This window comes from Grampus griseus (assembly GCF_964374135.1).
Source record: "Grampus griseus genome assembly, chromosome: 3".
Classification (NCBI taxonomy): Eukaryota; Metazoa; Chordata; class Mammalia; order Artiodactyla; family Delphinidae; genus Grampus; species Grampus griseus.
Window position 1 is genome coordinate 97,300,564 of NC_139019.1, and position 18,773 is coordinate 97,319,336.

Sequence of the window (18,773 nt, forward strand, 5' to 3'; positions counted from 1 at the left end):
ATTTAAAAAAAGGCTCCAAGGGCTCTCAAGGAACTACAAACTGGTGAGTAAAAAAGAAATATTTCTAATCACAGGTTTGAAAATTTTCCACTTAAGTAAGAATAATTTCTAGCCATAAAAAGTAATAATATTTTCTGCAAAGGGAACTCATGCCTCCATGGTTCTTCTGGAGGAAAAAAATATATATGGTGCATCTCAGCCTATCATATTGCATATAGGTCAGATTTTTCATTTTCAAATGAAAAAATGAACCTGGACACGGTTAAGATAAAAATAACTAGAATAGTCACTCTCTAAAGAGGATATAATAAAAACATTCTCTTCTTAGAAATATGAAAGCCAAAAGAAGATGTTACATGTTAATAAAATCACAAAGAGTACAGATAACATGAACACAGAATTATTCAGCAGAACAAAAAGATATCCCTTAACACTCAAAGGGAAGGTAGTTTGGGGAAAACAAAAGGAATTAATAACCACACATTACAAAATATGTGGTAATACAGGGAATTCAGAACTCCAATTATTCCAGCTAAAAATAATAATATAAGCTATTTCAGCAGTATAAAATAAATAAATGATCGGTCTATTCAGGATAGTCTGATTCTTAATTGGCATTTTAGGGCTGTAATACAGGAGAGGCCGTATGTAGGCAGTCCAGTCAACAGTCCCAGCTGAGCACAGCCTTCCATCCATCGCTGCCAAAGTGCCAGATTCATGGAGAAAGCTCTTGGACCCACCAGACCAAACCAACTATTAGATGAAAATCACCAAGTGACCTCTGACAACAAGTCAAACTGAATTCTTGACCAACAAAATCGTGAGATACAATAATATGGCTGTTTTAAGATACTATGTTTTGCAGAATTTTGTTACGCAGTTTGTCATGGGTTCCCAAGACTACTCACAGGTCTAGTGATTCACTAGGACTCACAGAACTCAGCATCTAGTTCAACGTATGACTAAGACTTATTACAGCAAAAGAACACAAAGCAAAATTACCAAAGGGAAAAGACACATGTCCAAATGAAATCAGGCTCAAGCTTCCAAGAGTCCTCTCCCAGTGAGGTCGAAGAGGATGCACTTAAATCCTCCAGCATTACACTGTGACAACCTGTGTTAAGTGCTGCCTACCAGAGAAGCTCATTAGAGACACAGGGCCCAAGGTCTTTACTGGAGATTAGTTACATAGACACCCTCTGCCTGGCACGCACCAAAATTTCAGACTCCTACAGAAAAGCAAGTATTCATTGTACACCACATTGTTTGTACAACAGTGAGCCACTCATCCTTTAGGGAAAGTTTATATCTGTGCAGCAAACTGTTTACCATTCACATTCTCAGATGCCAAAGGCCGTTCTTGCAAGAATGTTTCTAAGGGGCTTCCCTGGTGGCGCAGCGGTTGGGAGTCCGCCTGCCGACGCAGGGGATGCGGGTTTGTGCCCCGGTCCGGGAGGATCCCGCATGCCACGGAGAGAAGCCACTGCAATGAGAAGCCTGCACACTGCAACAAAGAGTACCCCCTGCTCACCACAATTAGAGAAAGCCTGTGTGCAGCAACAAAGACCCAACACAGCCAAACATAAATAAATAAAATAAATTTAAAAAGAAGAAAATGTAGGAATAACTTCATTAAAAGCACACAAATAGAAGCTTTCCATATACCTTTTTCAATATAAAATAGCCCGGGCATGCCAAAAATAACAGCATAAAGTAAAACCACAATAACAAACTAAAAAAATGTAAACACTTTCATTGTTAAATAGAGAAGGTAAATTTTTTATATTCATAGAACATGCACAAAAATTTGCCATGTACTTACCCTGATAAAAATCATAAAATTATTCACAATATTGTTGGCAATGTTATTTTATCATGATCCAACAAAATAAAAATAAAAATAGCTACAAAAATGTTATAACACTTGAGAATTAAGAACTCTGATAATCCATGGGTAGAAAGAAATCAAAACAAATTACAAATTATATCAATGGTATAGATACAAAAACACATCAATCCAAAACTATAGGATACAATGACAATTATACTAAGAAGAAACATTACAGTCTTCTTTCCTTTTATTATTAAAGAAGAAACTCACTAATCTTAATAAAGAAACATAGTACTTATAGCACAAATCTTACAATCAGAAAAAATAATTTAGCTGAAAAAGGTAAAATAAATTGATCAAGCTAAAAGTTCAAATTGATGAAGTAAGAATAAAGTTTAATAGCCATTAAAACAATCTAAAGGCTAATACTTCTAAAAGCTCAATAAACAAGGAAATCCCTCTTGAGTCTGTTCATGGGGGAGAAAAGTGTGTGTGTGTGTGTGTGTGTGTGTGTGTGTGTGTGTGTTGTTTATGATTAGAAAAAAAAAAGGGAAACATCCAGAAGAAATTAAAATAAGTACTTAAGAATATATAGGTATATGGCAAATAATCTGTTAACCCAAGGGAAAGGAATAATTCCCTAGAAAAGATAAACTATTAAAAAATGAAGCAAATAGAAGTAGAAAGCTTGAATAATTTTCATGAAAGAGTTTGAAAGAAGGGTTTTAAAGTTACCATTTTAAAGAGACCAGTATCAGGTGGCTTCACCATAGAGCTCCATGTAATTTTTAAGGAGCAAAACTATTTTTTTTTTCTTCATTCACAATTTTTATTTCTTGCAGTGAACTTTTTATATCTTCAAAGTCAATTTGTCTTTAAAAAAATTAATACTTCTTATTCATGGTACAATCCATCCCCCCCTCCCCCAAGGAAAACAAATTCAGGGACGGAGTCATTTGGGGGAAGTTGAAATAGGTACTATAGGTTCGTGACGAAGACTTCCCAGCCCACCATCCTGTACATATACAACAAAATGGCAGCACCTCAAGTTCACCTAAATGAAGTTAGGTTAACTATTATTTAAACTATTCCAAGTCACAGAAAAATATTAAAATCTCTCCTATTTATTTGGTGAAGTTACCATTATCTTAGTACCCAAATATTATAATAAAAGTACATAAGATATATAAATTATAATTTAAAGCCATTAAATAAAATATAAGCTTCTGTAATATATCAAAAGGGTAGTACAATATGACCCAGTAGAGTTCATTCTAATAATACAAGAACAGTCCCACATTAGGAAATGTATCATCATCAATTACATCAACAAATTGAAGGATAAACCATATGATTATAATCATGAATGACAAAAAAAAGTATTTCATAAAAACTCAGTCATGCCTAATAAGAACAAAGTAATTTAGTATTCCAAAAATATTTAAACATAACACTTCTTAACAAAAACATTAATACACATAGAAATAAATAATCCTTACACTGCTCTGATTAAATGTCTGAGAAACTTTTATTACAGCTAAATGCCTAAACTATGGTGAAATCTGATGGTAGGAACTGACAAAGAAGGACAAATTTGAAATTTTCTGCTTACATATAAAACATACACACAAGCATATACATACCTCTGTACATAACATTTGCATATCTAAACACCATCAAATTCATATATAAACGCATATGTGTGTCCTCTCACAGAAAATATATACATGTATAACTATACATTTGTATTTACTCTATGTTAAAATACTAGTTTACCTGTTTAGGCAGTCGGAACAAGGAATTCTTGTAGAAAATGTCCTTAGCCTGGCTCCATGTACCATCGATGATGATGATTGTGGAAGGATAAATAGGAGAATCTAATATAAATTCTTCCAAATTAGCAGCTTCAGCCCCTGGATATAATATTAATGTATCAGACTTCCGACAAACAGTTGAAAGTTCAGGATCTCTAAAAGTTTAAAATAAAAGTCTTTATTAGCCTGGCGGGGGTGTGGAGTTTTATTATTCTTATTGAACTTCATTCAAAAATACATGTCAAAGCATTTTGTCACTAGAGATATAATAAAGAATGACACAGCCTCTGTCTGCAAGCAACAAAACAAACTTGAGGGGGAAGGAGACAAGTTAAAAGTCAATTAAAGACAATAAATGGTATAATCTTCAAACTATAATAATAAGTAGCATCTACAAAAATATACAGCCAATACCAGCTCTAACAACGTCCTTTTAGATTGGTATCAAGGTAAAGATAGGGGCTTTTGCCACTCATAATACACATTGTACTGAAGGTCCCAGTTACTACAATAAGGCAAGAAAAAGAAATAAAAGGCATAAACATCAGAAAGGAAGAAATATAAATGACCCTATCTGCAGATAATCCTACTTACATTGAAAGTTCTAGGGAATCTACAAAACAATTTCTACAACTAACATACATTTAGAAAGTCATAGTATACAGGGTTAATATACAAAGCCCAACTGTTTTCTTACATACTAGTGGCAAAAAACTGAAAATAAGTATTTTTAAATTCCATTTACAAAGGATACTAAAAGTAATAAGTCTCTTAATCATTCCCCCATGGTTACATCACATACTCTAACAAAAAACTAAATCAATCATTCAGGACTTCCCTGGTGGTGCAGTGGTTAAGAATCCACCTGCCACTGCAGGGGACATGGGTTCGAGCCCTGGTCAGGGAAGATCCCACATGCTGTGGAGAACTAAGCCCGTGCGCCACAACTACTGAGCCTGCGCTCTAGAGCCCGTGAGCCACAACTACTGAGTCCACGTGCCACAACTACTGAAGCCCTCACGCCTAGAGCCTATGCTCCACAACAAGAGAAGCCACTGCAGTGAGAAGCCTGTGCACCTCAACAAAGAGTAGCCCCCACTCGCCACAACTAGAGAAAGCCCGCACGCAGCAACAAAGACCCAAATGCAGCCAAAAATAAATAAATAAATAAAATAAATTTATAAAAATAAATAAATAAATCATTCAATTACCAGATTAATATTAAATCAATAATCTTAGTCAGCTTTAGTTTAAAATCCATACGTGAATAATAATTTACTGAGTAAGCACTATATTTGGTACCATCAAAAATACTGAGCTTAGGGCTTCCCTGGTGGCGCAGTGGCTGAGAGTCCGCCTGCCGATGCAGGGGACACGGGTTCGTGCCCCAGTCGGGGAAGATCCCACATGTCGTGGAGCGGCTAGGCCCGTGAGCCATGGCCACTGAGCCTGCACGTCGGGAGCCTGTGCTCCGCAACGGGAGAGGCCACAGCAGTGAGAGGCCCGAGTACCGCAAAAAAATAAATAAAAATTTAAAAAAATAATAATACTGAGCTTAATATCATAGGCTCAAAATGGGATAGGCTATTTAGAAAAATATCAAGTTTCTCATCCCCACGCACATCTGTGGAAGGGTTACATAGCCAAATGTCAGGGATGACCCAGATGGTTTCCACTTCTACCACCATAGATGCTCACCATTTTTGCAATAAAATAACCAAGATCCAAGCTGGCAGATTATATATCCACATCTATCCAAGAATTATAAAGAAACTATCATTATAAAGAGCCTCTGTGTGAAAGAAGTGTCACAGTGTAAATTATGTGGTTGCTCCCCATGTGAAGGGCTCTGGGTGGTGCTTCCACTCCCAACAAAATGGCAGAATCTGCAACAGCAGCACCAAGCCCAGAGCAAAGCTCACCTCTGGGGGACAAGGCAATGCAAACTGTGCAAAAGAAAAAGCTATATGAGAAAAGAATGCCTAACCAATAGTTTCAGAGAAAGGAAAAAAATGATTTTATAAAGTTCTAACATGATGTTTTCATAATACAAAGCTAAAATAATAAAGGAAGGAAAAAGTTTGGTCAATTCCTTGGGCTTGGTGCTGCCACTAGTCTTACTTAGCATTTTCATAAGTGAACTGAAAAAGAAATCTAAAAATATATTTAACTTTGTAGATAGGATCAAAGTAATTTGTGAAGGCTCTGAATAGGTAGAAAAGCAACAAATATGCTTCAAAGGTAAGAAACAACTTGTAGAAAAATTTCAATATACATACAGTATATTATATATATTTATTATAATGGGTTCTGTAATACAGTGTAAAATAAGATCCAAGAATATTACAGAACTGTCTGTGAAGATATCAACTAACAAACTGCTGCACATACTGGGCCTCATCAAAAAAAATATTTTAAACACAACAAGAGAAGGCATTCTATCATTTTTTTAAAATATGGATGTGCCTATAACTGGAACACTAAATATAGTTCTAGTCAATGTACCTTAGGAAAGCCTTCATGGGCTAGAAATGAATATATGTTTATATAAATGTATATCATATATAATTGTAAAAGAAAAAGAAAGAAAAACATTAACTAAATCTAATACAAGTACACTAACATCTTGAAATAAAATATCTTAACAAAAATGAAATAAACAGGAAATATACATGCCTTTTAGGCTCAACATATATACCATGGAATTTAGATAATGCTATAATTTGTTTATTCCATTTTGGTCTGTTTTTGTTTATGTTTTGCTTATCTTGTATTATTTTGAGAGAGAAGGCAGAAATTAAATTTTTTAACCATTTCCAATGTACCACGTTCTAGGTCTAATAGGTAACTTGAAGGAAACCATTTTTAAAGTAAAAAAAGAATTCATTTAAATTGCCCTAAAAGTTAATTTACCTTTCCTCACTGAAGCGACGACCAATCTTGACTTTACACTTATCTTGGGGGAGACATGCTGCTAGCAGAGGAACTGTCCGCAACACCTTGTTTTCCTGTAATTAAATAATTAATTAAAATGTAGATTCTAATTAGATAAACACGCTTTTAAAACCTTTTGATGAACATCTGATTCACAGCATTATGTATAATTTTCACAAGTCTTTTACTACAGACCACAGTTTAATAAAAAGAGGTACAGTTTCTCTGACTTATCAGTATTAAATATAATACAAGTGTATATTTTTATTCTATTTGGGTGTATTTACATGTTTACTGATCAAAAAGGATAACATTATTCTAAATAATAAAGATTATGAAAAATGTAAATTTGTGTTTAACTAAATTGAATTCATTTATTCTGACAAACTTTTTATTTCACTAGTAATTACATTTTGTAGTATGTCAACTTGAAGGTAACTGCCTAGATATTTATGCCCCAAAAGCAAGGAAGTGCTCAAAAAAAAACAAAACAATAGGGCATATCAAAGGGACACAGAAGCCAATCTTAAAGAGCACCCAATGGAACAACTTGAGCAACAAAATAACAGTATTTGGATTATAACCCAAAGTATAAAATAAATACAGAGTCTAGACTGATATAAATAAATGATTGAATAAATAAATGGGAGAGAAGTGACAAATCTTCCTCATAGAAGAATTCCAAGTAATAAACATAAACTCTCCCCTCTCCAGGAGGTGGAGTTTAATCTCTCCCTCCTACTTGAGTGTGGGCTGGATTTATGGCCTTCCTTCCAAGGAATAAAGTATGGAAAAAGAAAAATATTATAACTTTAGTGTGAAAAAAGCTGGTGACCATTTCTGTAAATTGCATTAACTATCATCATAGATAATGTTCACCATAAATCAGTGGGTTTTTTTCAACGTCCTAACTTCCAACACTAAAAACCACCTTTCTGGTTGCCACAAGAATTCCATTCTTAATCCTTAGTAAAGTCAGGTGCTTAGCTATTCTGCTTTAGCCTCATACTTTTCTTGGTTATTTTGGTCTATAGTGCTCAGTCACTGCCTGGCTCTTCTCCACTGGCCCATCTCGGAATGTCATGCTTGATCAAATAAGTGACAGAGGCCCTCTCTAATCAGTTTACTTACATAGAGCCCAATGTTAGCTTTACCAGTTTATATAATCCTGCATATACATATCCTCACAGTGAATAACTTGTGTCTATAAAAAAGACAATGTACTAAAGGAATATCAAATATTACTTACTTTCCTTTAGGAATATCAGTTATTTAGTAAATATAGAAAATAATAAAGTTATATATGAATTTATAAAAGTAATTAAAAATAAATTTATAATTACATTATTTACGTTTAAACAGAAACCAAAAGTATTGTAGTAACAGTATTCAACAACCACAAACAGACACATAGATATACCCTCAGGGACATTTTTGTGTTTACCTCTTTCACCCCTGGGTCTTGGAAGTATTGATTAAAATAGCATGTAAAAGGTAAATTTGCAGATGCTGAGAGTAGTTAAACTGACCTACCTAATATAAAGTTCAAAAGGAAACAGAAGAGTCAGAATTTGCTGGGATTTTAACTAAAAAGAACATGTAGCAGGCTGGCACTCTGAGGAAGCCTGAAAACAAGTTGGAGCAGCTCGTATGATGAATGGGACTAGCAGGAGATAGGTGAGAGGGAAGTTTCAGGACATTTTCCAGCGTCTCATACTGTTTTCCTCCCTCCTTACCATCACTATTGAGACTTCGACACATAATTAAATCACTTTCCAAACTTTTGTCAAAGTAACACATGTAAAATAGTCAAATTAAATGGTGCCTAAAGATTTGTAATGTTCCCAGATACACTCCCCAATACTACTTCCTAGAGGCAATCACTTTAACTCTTCTATTTCTTCCAGTAGTTATGTCCATATTTCTATATATGTCTTGCTATTTCTTATCAATTTTAGATATTATCTAAAAACTACCATTTATTATCATAATAGCTAACTTTAACGTATATAATTCTAAGTGCATTTTATATATTATTCATTTACTACGCACCACCACCAAGTAATGAAGTATATTTTTTATTATGTCCATTTCACTAATGACAAAACTGAAGCACAGAGAGGTTAATTATCTTGCCCAGGGTTACAGAGTTTACAGAGCTGCTAAGGATTTAAACTCCTGAGCCTTACTCTTAACTACAGCATTCTATAACTACAGCCTCTCGTAATAAATGAAAATTTAGCTTTCTTACAACACTCCTTACCCTTACATCTTCTAATATTTTTAGTTAAATCAATAAACAGTATTTACATAATTAATGCCTACATATACGTAGTTCACAAAACGCCAAGCAATTTAACACAACGTTTCTTTCTTGTAAAGTATTTTTGTTATTCTTGAGATAACTGTTTTGTTTTTATCCTTAAGTAATTTTCTATATGCATATACCTACTCTTTGAAATGCTCCATCATATCACCTCCATTTCATCCACTCCATCAAGTCTTCTTTTCTCAAAGCCCCCTCCTAGAGCCTATCCAAATGGTTTTCAATCATTTTTTAGGGAAAGTCATCAAATTGGCCTATTCTTTTATTGAAAACAGTATGCTGAGATTAAGCACAAGGCAGCCAAGTATGATTGACTTAGATTAAGATTGTAAAGTTCCTTGGAACTTTAAGGAAAAACAATATGTATGTACTTGTACATACATAAAATACATTTATAGCACACACAATTATGGATGAATCATCTAAACTGTGAATTAACTATGAAGGAAGGAAGGAAGGGAAGGAGGGAGAGAAGGAGGAGAAAGTGGGGGAGGGGTATGGAGGACAAGAGAGGAATGAAGAAAAAAAGGAACAAATAAGAGATATGAAAACATTAAAACGGCCACAAATCTATGAAAACACCTACATTTTAAAAGCCATCTTATGTCTGGAACCATACAACAATGAAAAGGCCCCATACTATGCATATGGCAAAATGAAAACAGCACTCAACATCAAAAGTCAAGTTTTAGCCACAACTGTTATGGCCAGTAAGCTATCATTTTATGTAAATTTGAGCTGCACCGTGTTGTATGTTTAAACGCAGTAAAATAATGCTAGTGATTAAAGTGTCACAATCCTGACAAAAGCATGTTGTTAACACTGAAAAAAAAAAGGCTGCCCAACAAATGAAATATTTAACAATTTGCAATAAAAGAATAATTGCTCCATCATTTGGAAAAGGAAAGTGACAGATTAATATACTTTAATGTCTTTGGTAAAGTCTTCAAGTGGTATACACCTCAGAAATTTAAGAAAAAATTATTCCTCCTTCAAAAGCCTGGAAAAGTTTTAACTTCAGTTTACAGTAAACCCATTTTTGTACCATGCATCAACTAGTTTGGTATTGATGATAATTTCTGGTTTTCTATGATCTCCTTCGCTCCTCTCTTCATTACTGCAGTTAATCAAGAGTTACTAACATACATACACACTAGCACATGCATAATTCTCACCAACATATGAAATTATTAACTAAAAAGTCTTTCTATACAACACGTACACATATTTTTATATATTTATTTTTATATATACATGTAAAACATACATATTTGTTCTATTCACTTAAAGAAGTAAAAAATTTATTTTACGCATTCATTTTATAACACTAAAATGCTGAGCATTATCTCTGCCCTAACAAGAAAAGACATCAAAGGATACAAGCTATGACCAGAATTTAAAAAGCAATAATTTCTTAGCTCTCTACTCACAAAATCTTTTTTTCCTCTATACAAAATTGTTGGAGTTCTAAACTTCTATATATTCAATATTCATTATACAATTCAGTAATGTACTTTCTATGAAATAACACCATTTTATGAAATAACACATTTTTTGTCTGTCTATAAAGCATATGATACTATACTATCATATAATATATAAAAGAAACTATTTTTTTCCCAAAGAGAGCATTTATCATCAATTTATTTTCAAAAATGCTGAAGAGCTGAAAGGGATGAGTATGTTCATCTGTATGCTTCCTCTTGTATCCTAATATTCTATCTGAAATTGTGTATTTTATAACATCTTACCTCTGCTGGATGCTGAATTATGTACAAGTGGGTAGAGATGTGTAGAGGATGCACTGGTAGAAACGGACACAAACACACTTTCTGAGGTCGGCTAAAGGGCAGAAAAAAAATGAAAACCTGTATGTTTAAAATAAAATTATATACCAATAACCTAAAATTTGAACATAATCTCACTTCATTATATAGATTTGCTAAAGCTGCATTCTTTAAAATGATACCAAGAATGAATTTAATCAATCATATTTTCAATATGAGAATTTGAAAAAAGACTCAAGTAAATTTTTTACCATCCACATAGATCAAAGTACCTCAAAAAATCTTGCCTTAATTATCTTCAATGGAAGAATACTCATAAGTCACCACCATGGTCTTTTTATTCATGAAGAAACACTTCTAATAATTTGCATTCCAAATCAAGAACAGATCTCATGTCAAAGAGAAACCTGGCAATTGATCTAAATCATCTGAAGTTGGAGAGAACAAAATGATGATAAAATATTAGAATATAATTACCACCTAGAAGAGAGTTCTAATCAAACTTAGCCATCAGTCAACATGGAGAGCTTACCAATTGTGAGAAGAAACCCAAACGGGCCACCAAAATATTTTTGGCTAGAATTATATCCACAGAACGCCAGTCTATCCATTTGTTTTCCCTTTTGTTATTGTTTACTTTGTTGTTTTTGTTTTAGTTACTTTTTAGTGCTTTACTATTGTTTCAAAAATACTTATTACAAAATTCAGATGGAATAAAAGGGTATACTTCCCATCTCAGTCCTCCAGTCTGGTGCATTCTCTTCCCTAAGGACAACCAGTGCTTAGTTTCTTGTGTGTCCTTCCAAAGGTATTGAAGGAATATACATGGATAGTTTACCATTATATCCTATATTTAATATGTGTGTTTATAATATGAAATTCAACAAACGGCCAGATACAGTATATGATGGAAGTAAATTTTCACAATGGATCACTATTATAGGCAGATGTTACATGCCATTACAATAGTACACAAGTGAATGTTATATTAAAGGGAATTCCCAACAGCATACTTACTACTAGAAAACTGATCACTATCAACTGTTTCCTCAATTTTACTCATGTTGAGTTATAGCCTAAGGTAAGAAATACTTATATTAATAAAACACAGTGCAAGTAAATTGGTTCAATTATATCTACCACCTCATTCTACAAGAAACTGTCAAACCTTTGCTCCTGCTGAAGAAATCATCTAGACAATATCTTACGCAAAGGTAGAAATGTATTGTACAACATGACCCCACTTGCCCTCTCCACCAATGAACCCAGAGTGGATGATTAACCAAAGGAAAATCAATATACTTGTTTTCCAGTGATGTCTGAAATGATTCCGTGTGACTACTCAGTCCTACAATGGGTTCCTTCTCAGGAATGTGAGATTTATAGGAATGGAGAGTCTTTCAGCGGTCCCAAGAAGACCACTTAAACATAAGTAAACACCGGAGCAGTGACTGATGGAACTACGTATACTGACAAACAGATCAAGGGCTGCAATTAGAAAGGATTTCCCATTCAATAGGAGGAGGAAGAGAATGAGATACATTAGAATTCTAAAAGTTTAAGTTTCTGATTTTTTTTAAAGATTTTTTTGATGTGGACCATTTTTTTTAAAGTCTTTATTGAATTTGTTACAACACTGCTTCTGCTTTATGTTCTGGTCCCTTGGCCCCGAGGCACGTGGGATCTTAGCTCCCCAATCAGGGATTGAACCCACAACCCCTGCATTGGAAGGCAAAGTCTCAACCACTGGACTGTCAGGGAAGTCCCTAAGTTTCTGATATTTTTATATGAAACTCTGCATATGACTGCAATGCATGATCAGATGTCAGTAAAATTCTTTTATAAAATGTAATTTAAGATCAGATGAAGCCATTTTTTAAAAATCAGAATTTAACTGGATATCAACTTACATATTTATAAATTATATGATTCTAAGAATATGAAAGAATGCAAAAATGTCATATGTCTTATGCAGGAAGCATCCACATATCAGCAGGGCCAAAGAACTGCAAAATCCAACAAGTAAACAAGCTGAGTGAAAGCTGTAGATTTCTGTGGGTAGCAGAAAACTAGGTAAAATAAACAGTTAAAATAACATCTTTAGTTCATGACATATATAGTAATTATAAAGGTCCTTAGTATGACAGTTAGGATAGTGCAAAGAACTGCTTTAGCTATTGATAGCTCTGGGTTTCATGTCTGACCAAAACCTCTGTTCATGGGGGGAAAAAAAGTTACCTGGGATAGTAATTTCTTTACTGGAAGGACATGTTTGATCTTTAGGAAGATTTAGAATTAAGTAGTAATTTCTTTACTGGAAGGACATGTTTGATCTTTAGGAAGATTTAGAATTAAATAGTTTGGAGAGTTCTGCTTCCAGGATAACAGGGAAAGTTGCTTCAGAGACCCACACTCCAGTGAAACAAGCAAAACTGACAAATACTGTTTTATAAAACCACCATTTAAAGTCTCTGGAGGGACTTCCCTGGTGGACAAGTGGTAAAGAAGCCGCCTTCCAATGCAGGGGACGCGGGTTCAATCCCTGGTCAGGGAACTAAGATCCCACATGCCACGGGGCAACTAAGCCCACATGCCACAACTGCTGCGCTCGTGTGCCTCAACTAGAGGGCCTGTGTGCCACAAACCACAGAGCCCACGCACTCTGGAACCCGCGTGCCACAACTAGAGAAGAGTAAACCCACACGCCACAACTAGAGAGAAGCCCACGCACCACAACAAGAGAGAAACCCGCACGCCACAACCAAGAGCCCGCACGCCACAAACAAAAGATTCCACGTGCCTCAACGAAGTTCCCACGTGCTGCAACTAAGACCCAACACAGCCAAAACTAAATAAAATAAACAAATAAATAATAAATAAATCTTTTTTAAAAGAACTTAAAACAATAAAGTCTCTGGAAATTGTCCTAAGGGCATATTCAAATGAAGAAACATTATTCAAGAAAATCTATGAAAACTTGGTATTGGGATAGTTTGTGGCATTTGAGCCATAACCCATTTACTACCTTGCCCCAGTTTAGGTTGACAGAAACTCCACTCCAGGTAAGTGTGGCCAAGAGAACAGAGCTTCCTCTCAGCTTTCGATCAAGACTTACCATATGTCACAGAGAAAGGTAGACCATCAGCATCTCTCATCCTTCCAACTCCAAATTGAAGAAAATAAATTCCTGGTGAGTGTGGCCAACAGAGCAGTCTCCTTTCCTCCACCCAGCCTCCACTTAAAAAACAGAAGCTGTACCACAGTGCAGTAGGCTGAAAATGCTGGGACCCCAACTGTTCTCACCCCAGTTCACTCATAGGACAGAAGTTCAACACCAGAAGCAGCAAGTCAGAGGCTACTGACTAGACCTGTGCCCAGAACAGTGACTCAGAGAATCCACGTTGGAGGAGAGGCAGACTATAAGAGAGCTCTGAAGCTCTCCCTAAAGTAACTGACTTTATTTGAAATGGAGTGTGAGAAGTTCAAGCCTAAGGGTGCTCTCAAAAACAATAACTCTTCTTAATTAAGAGCAACAGCTAAATCATAGGCCAGCTAGTTCATCAGAAAGAACCATGGAAAGAGACAGCTAAGAAGAACACACATGCAGTCAGAAAAAAACTCAGAGTGGCCTCAAAAACTACCCCTCTCCAAATTTAACTGGATCAGACTGCTGAGCAATTTATTCTCCAGGGCACTGTATCGAAATGATAAAATGATCAACTGATAATTAGTGGAGCCTACTGGACAGGATGCAATACCAAAAGAAGAAGGCAGCTTAAAAGAAAGATGTTGTAAAGAGATACTCAAAGATAATCTACTAAAATCATTGTAATACTGGTGGTGTTTGCACAACTTTGCTAATATTACAGAAAACCTCTAAATTATACACTTTAGTAGGATAAATGCCATGGTCTGTGAATCGTATCTTAATAAAGCTGGTTTTTTAAAAAATATAAAAATGCAATGAAAAAAGAACGTTCAACCTAATTAGTAAGAAAGAGGCATTTTACCACTATTTGACATCATGTTATGTTAAGGTGGGTTTCCTTCTCTACAATGTAAGCTACCTAAGAGCCAAGGACTTGACCTACTTTCTTCACTTTTATATCCCAGCACCTAGCATAGTAAGCTATCAATAAATACTGTTGAATACATGAGGGAATACCTTTGCATTCCCTCTTACCTTGACCTTGAAATTCCTTTCTCCTCCTACACAATTTCTTATCCTATCCTTTCATTTTCTTACATATCAAATACTGATCTCTCCTTCACTTCCTCTCTAGTACTAAAGCAATTAGTTTGTATTATAAATGAAATTCAGAGTCCCAGATCTTCCTTTGACATTTCTGTTGTTTCGTTTCCTTTTGGCCACAACGTCCAGCTTGCAGGACCTTAGTCCCCCAACCAGGGATCAAACCTGGGCCCTGGCAGTGAAAGCTCCAAGTCCTAACCACTGGACCACTAGGGAATTCCCTCAGATCTTCCTTTGTTATCATTTGTGATCTTTCTGGTAAGCAATACCATATAGGGAGAAAAAGTATTTACTGAAGAAAATATTTACTTAAAAAAAAAACAGCTAAGCACTTTATGTACAAGCATTGTTAACTGTGATTTAAGCTAAACCTAATTGTTTTGGTTTATGCTTTAACATGCTCATAAAATATCACTACCCATTTATTTTAAAGCATGTCCCCTTTATTAACCCCCTTATTAATTAATTAAGAATTTTGCTTATTTGTTATTAACAGCAATTTTTCTCATACTTTCCTACTCCACAATTGTCTGCATGTACTATGCTGGTGACTAGCTATCCAAATGTTAAACCATCTCTTACCAAACTAGTGAATAAGTGCAGAGAAATTGCTCTCCTCAATTTAAAATCTTTTTCCAAAAGAATAAAATACCTAGGAATAAACTTAACAAAGGAGGTGAAAGATCTGTATATTGAAAACTACAAGACATTAATGAAAGGAAATGCAGAACACACAAATAAATGGAAAGATATTCTGTACTTGTGGATTGGAAGAATTAACATTTTTTAAATGTCCATACTACCCAAAGCAATCTACAGATTCAATGCAAACCCTATCAAAATTCCAATGACATTTTTCACAGGAATAGGACCAAAATTCCTTAAATTTGTATGGAACCATTAAACCAAACAGCCAAAGCAATCTTGAGAAAGACAAATAAAGCTAGAGGCATCGTGCGCCTTGATTTCAAACTATACTAACAAAGCCCTAGTATTTAAACAGTATTATACTGACATAAAAACAGACATAGATCAACAGGACAGAACACAGAGCCTAGAAATATACCCATGCATGTATGGTCAATTAATTAACAACAAAGGAGCCAAGAATATACAATGGGGAAAGGACAGTCTCTTCTAAATGGTGTTAGGAAGGTTGGACATACAGATGAATGAAAATGGACTACTATCTTATACCATACACAAAAATCAATTCAAAATGGTTTAAAGACTTGAGTGTAAGGCTGGAAACCATAAAACTCCTAGAAGAAAATATAGGCAGTAAGCTCCTTGACTTAGGTCTTGGTAATGATTTTTTTAATCTGACACCAAAAGCAAAAGCAAAAGCAGAAATAAACAAGTGGGACTACATCAAACTAAAAAGCTTCTGCACAGAAACAGAAACTATCAACAAAATGAAACAACAACCGACACACTGGGAGAAAATATTTGAAAATCATATATCTCATAAGGGGATATAAAGAACTCATACAACTCAAGAGTAAAAAAAAAAAAATCCAATTGAAAAATGGGCATAAAATCTGAACAGACGTTTTTCTAAAGAAGATATACAGATGGCCAACGGGTACATGTAAAGATGCTCTACATCATTAATCATCAGGGAAATGCAAACCAAAACCACAATGAGATATCACCTCACATCTGTTAGAATGGCTACTGTCAAGGAGAATAGCAATAAATGCTGGAGAAGGTGTGGAGATAAGGGAACCCTCCTACACTGTTGGTGCAAATATAAATTGGTGCAGCCACTACGGAAAACAGTATGGAGATTCCTTAAAAAAATAAAAATAGAACCGCTATATGATCCAGCAATTCCCCTTCTGGATATTTATCTAAAGAAAATGAAAACACTAAATCAAAAAGATATCTGCATTACCATGTTGAGTGCAGAATTATTTATAATAGCCAAGATATGGAAACAAAGTGTCCATCAGTAGGTGAATGGATAAAGAAATTGTGATATATATACAATGGAATATTATTCAGCCATAAAAAAAGAATGAAATCTTGCCATTTGTGACAACATGGATGGACCTCCAGGGCATTATGCTAAGTGAAATAAGTCAGACAGAGAAAGATTAATACCATATGATCTCTCTTTATATATGGAATCTTTAAAAAAAAGTAACAAAACAAAAAAACCTAAGCTCATAGATACAGAGAAAAGATTGGTGGCTGCCAGAGGCAGGGGATGGAAGGGGGAGAAATGGATGAACTGTTTTTGTATTTTTTAGTTTAAAAAAATTGAACAAAAAAGTAAGTAAAATTTTTAAATAAAAATAAAATATTTTTCCAAAGAAAAAAAAAATCTCCCTACATTCAAACTTAATCCTTGAAGGCTTAAATATTTCAAATCAATAATGGATTAAATAATTTATAAATCCAACAAAATTTTATTCAAACATTTACTGTACATTTTAACTATGTACCAGACGTTAAGCACTTGGGACAATAAAAGAGAGAAAGATTACTGCCCTTATTGAATGTGTATGTTTTCACTGTGCCAGAAAAAAATTTTTTAAAAGTTCCTTGCTTCCTATGAACTATTATGGATGATAGGAAAAAAACAGATCAGATAACTACACATCGAACCTTATTATTTATCATTATTTATAAATAATGAACATTCATCTTAAAATAAAAATCAAACTACTTTTACAATTTATATAGATCTAAGGAAGAAAATTTAATATCTGAATAAATATCAACAGGTAAATTGGGTATAGGTTTAGGGAATAACTATTAAGATATGTCACTGACAATATCATTGTCTTGCTATGTGATCCTGACTGTGTCAGAGGTTTTCAATTTCCTTCTTCATAGAACTAGTAATAAGATACCAAGAAAGTTCTGGTGAATAACTACTGAATCACAGGCAAATGTAATAAAAATGTAATTTTTCAACTAACTTATAACAGAATGACCAAAGTAAGAGCTGAGATTTTTTTCCCTCTTCAACACTTACAACACATTGAAAATGTATTGTAAATACTGTTCTCTATCACTGGGGTTTATCTTCTTTAAAATCTATACAACCAATTAATGTTCATTATATTCTTAACATATAAATGGAATTTTCAAATAATTTCCCTGAACAAATTTTATGAAATAAGCTTTTTCTTCTTTTCTCAATAAGGTTGTAGAAATAAATACGTAGGCTTCCTGTCAGACTAGGACTGACTGGCTTCTGAAGTGAATGCTGTAAAACAGGGGTAATCTGTCACTCTGGGTATGCTATCTTTGACAGCCTGTAGGGAAATAAAATTATATCTGACATATGACTAGAGATGCTAAAACCTACAAAAACATCTTCCAAAAGTTTAATTAATATTTAAAAGTTTAATTAATTTCTAACATAATATTCACTGAAAGCTATTTTTCTCATAGTACTAATAAGGCATACTTTAAAGATTAGTGAATACGGGACTTCCCTGGTGGCGCAGTAGATAAGAATCCGCCTGCCAATGCAGGAGACACGGGTTTGATCCCTGGTCGGGGAAGATCCCACATGCCGCGGAGCAACTAAGCCCATGCGCCACAACTACTGAGCCTGTGCTCTAGAGCCCACATGCCACAACTACTGAGCCCATGTGCTGCAACTGCTGAAGCCCACGCGTCTAGAGCCCGTGCTCCACAATAAGAGAAGCCACTGCAAAGATAAACCCACACAATGCAACAAAGAGTAGACACCACTTGCCACAACTAGAGAAAGCCCACACGCAGCAACAAAGACCCAACATAGCCAAAGTAAATAAAATTAAATCTTAAAAAAAGAAAGATCAGTGAATAGATTTACAAGAATCACTAT

General features: G+C 34.6%; 1 protein-coding gene across 2 annotated transcripts in view; it reads right to left on the reverse strand.

Annotated features, from left to right (window-relative positions):
* Positions 1–18,773, reverse strand: part of DTWD2 (DTW domain containing 2) — a gene marked incomplete at its 5' end in the record, with an annotated part of 90,565 nt that overhangs the window by 52,382 nt on the left and 19,410 nt on the right. The window contains 3 exons of one of the 2 annotated variants that reach the window (XM_082650594.1): positions 3,608–3,800; positions 6,559–6,653; positions 10,657–10,747. In XM_082650594.1, the coding sequence (XP_082506720.1) occupies positions 3,608–3,800; positions 6,559–6,653; positions 10,657–10,747 (379 nt within the window). The remainder of the gene's footprint in view (positions 1–3,607; positions 3,801–6,558; positions 6,654–10,656; positions 10,748–18,773) is intronic. The other variant, XM_082650595.1, reaches the window with a different exon arrangement.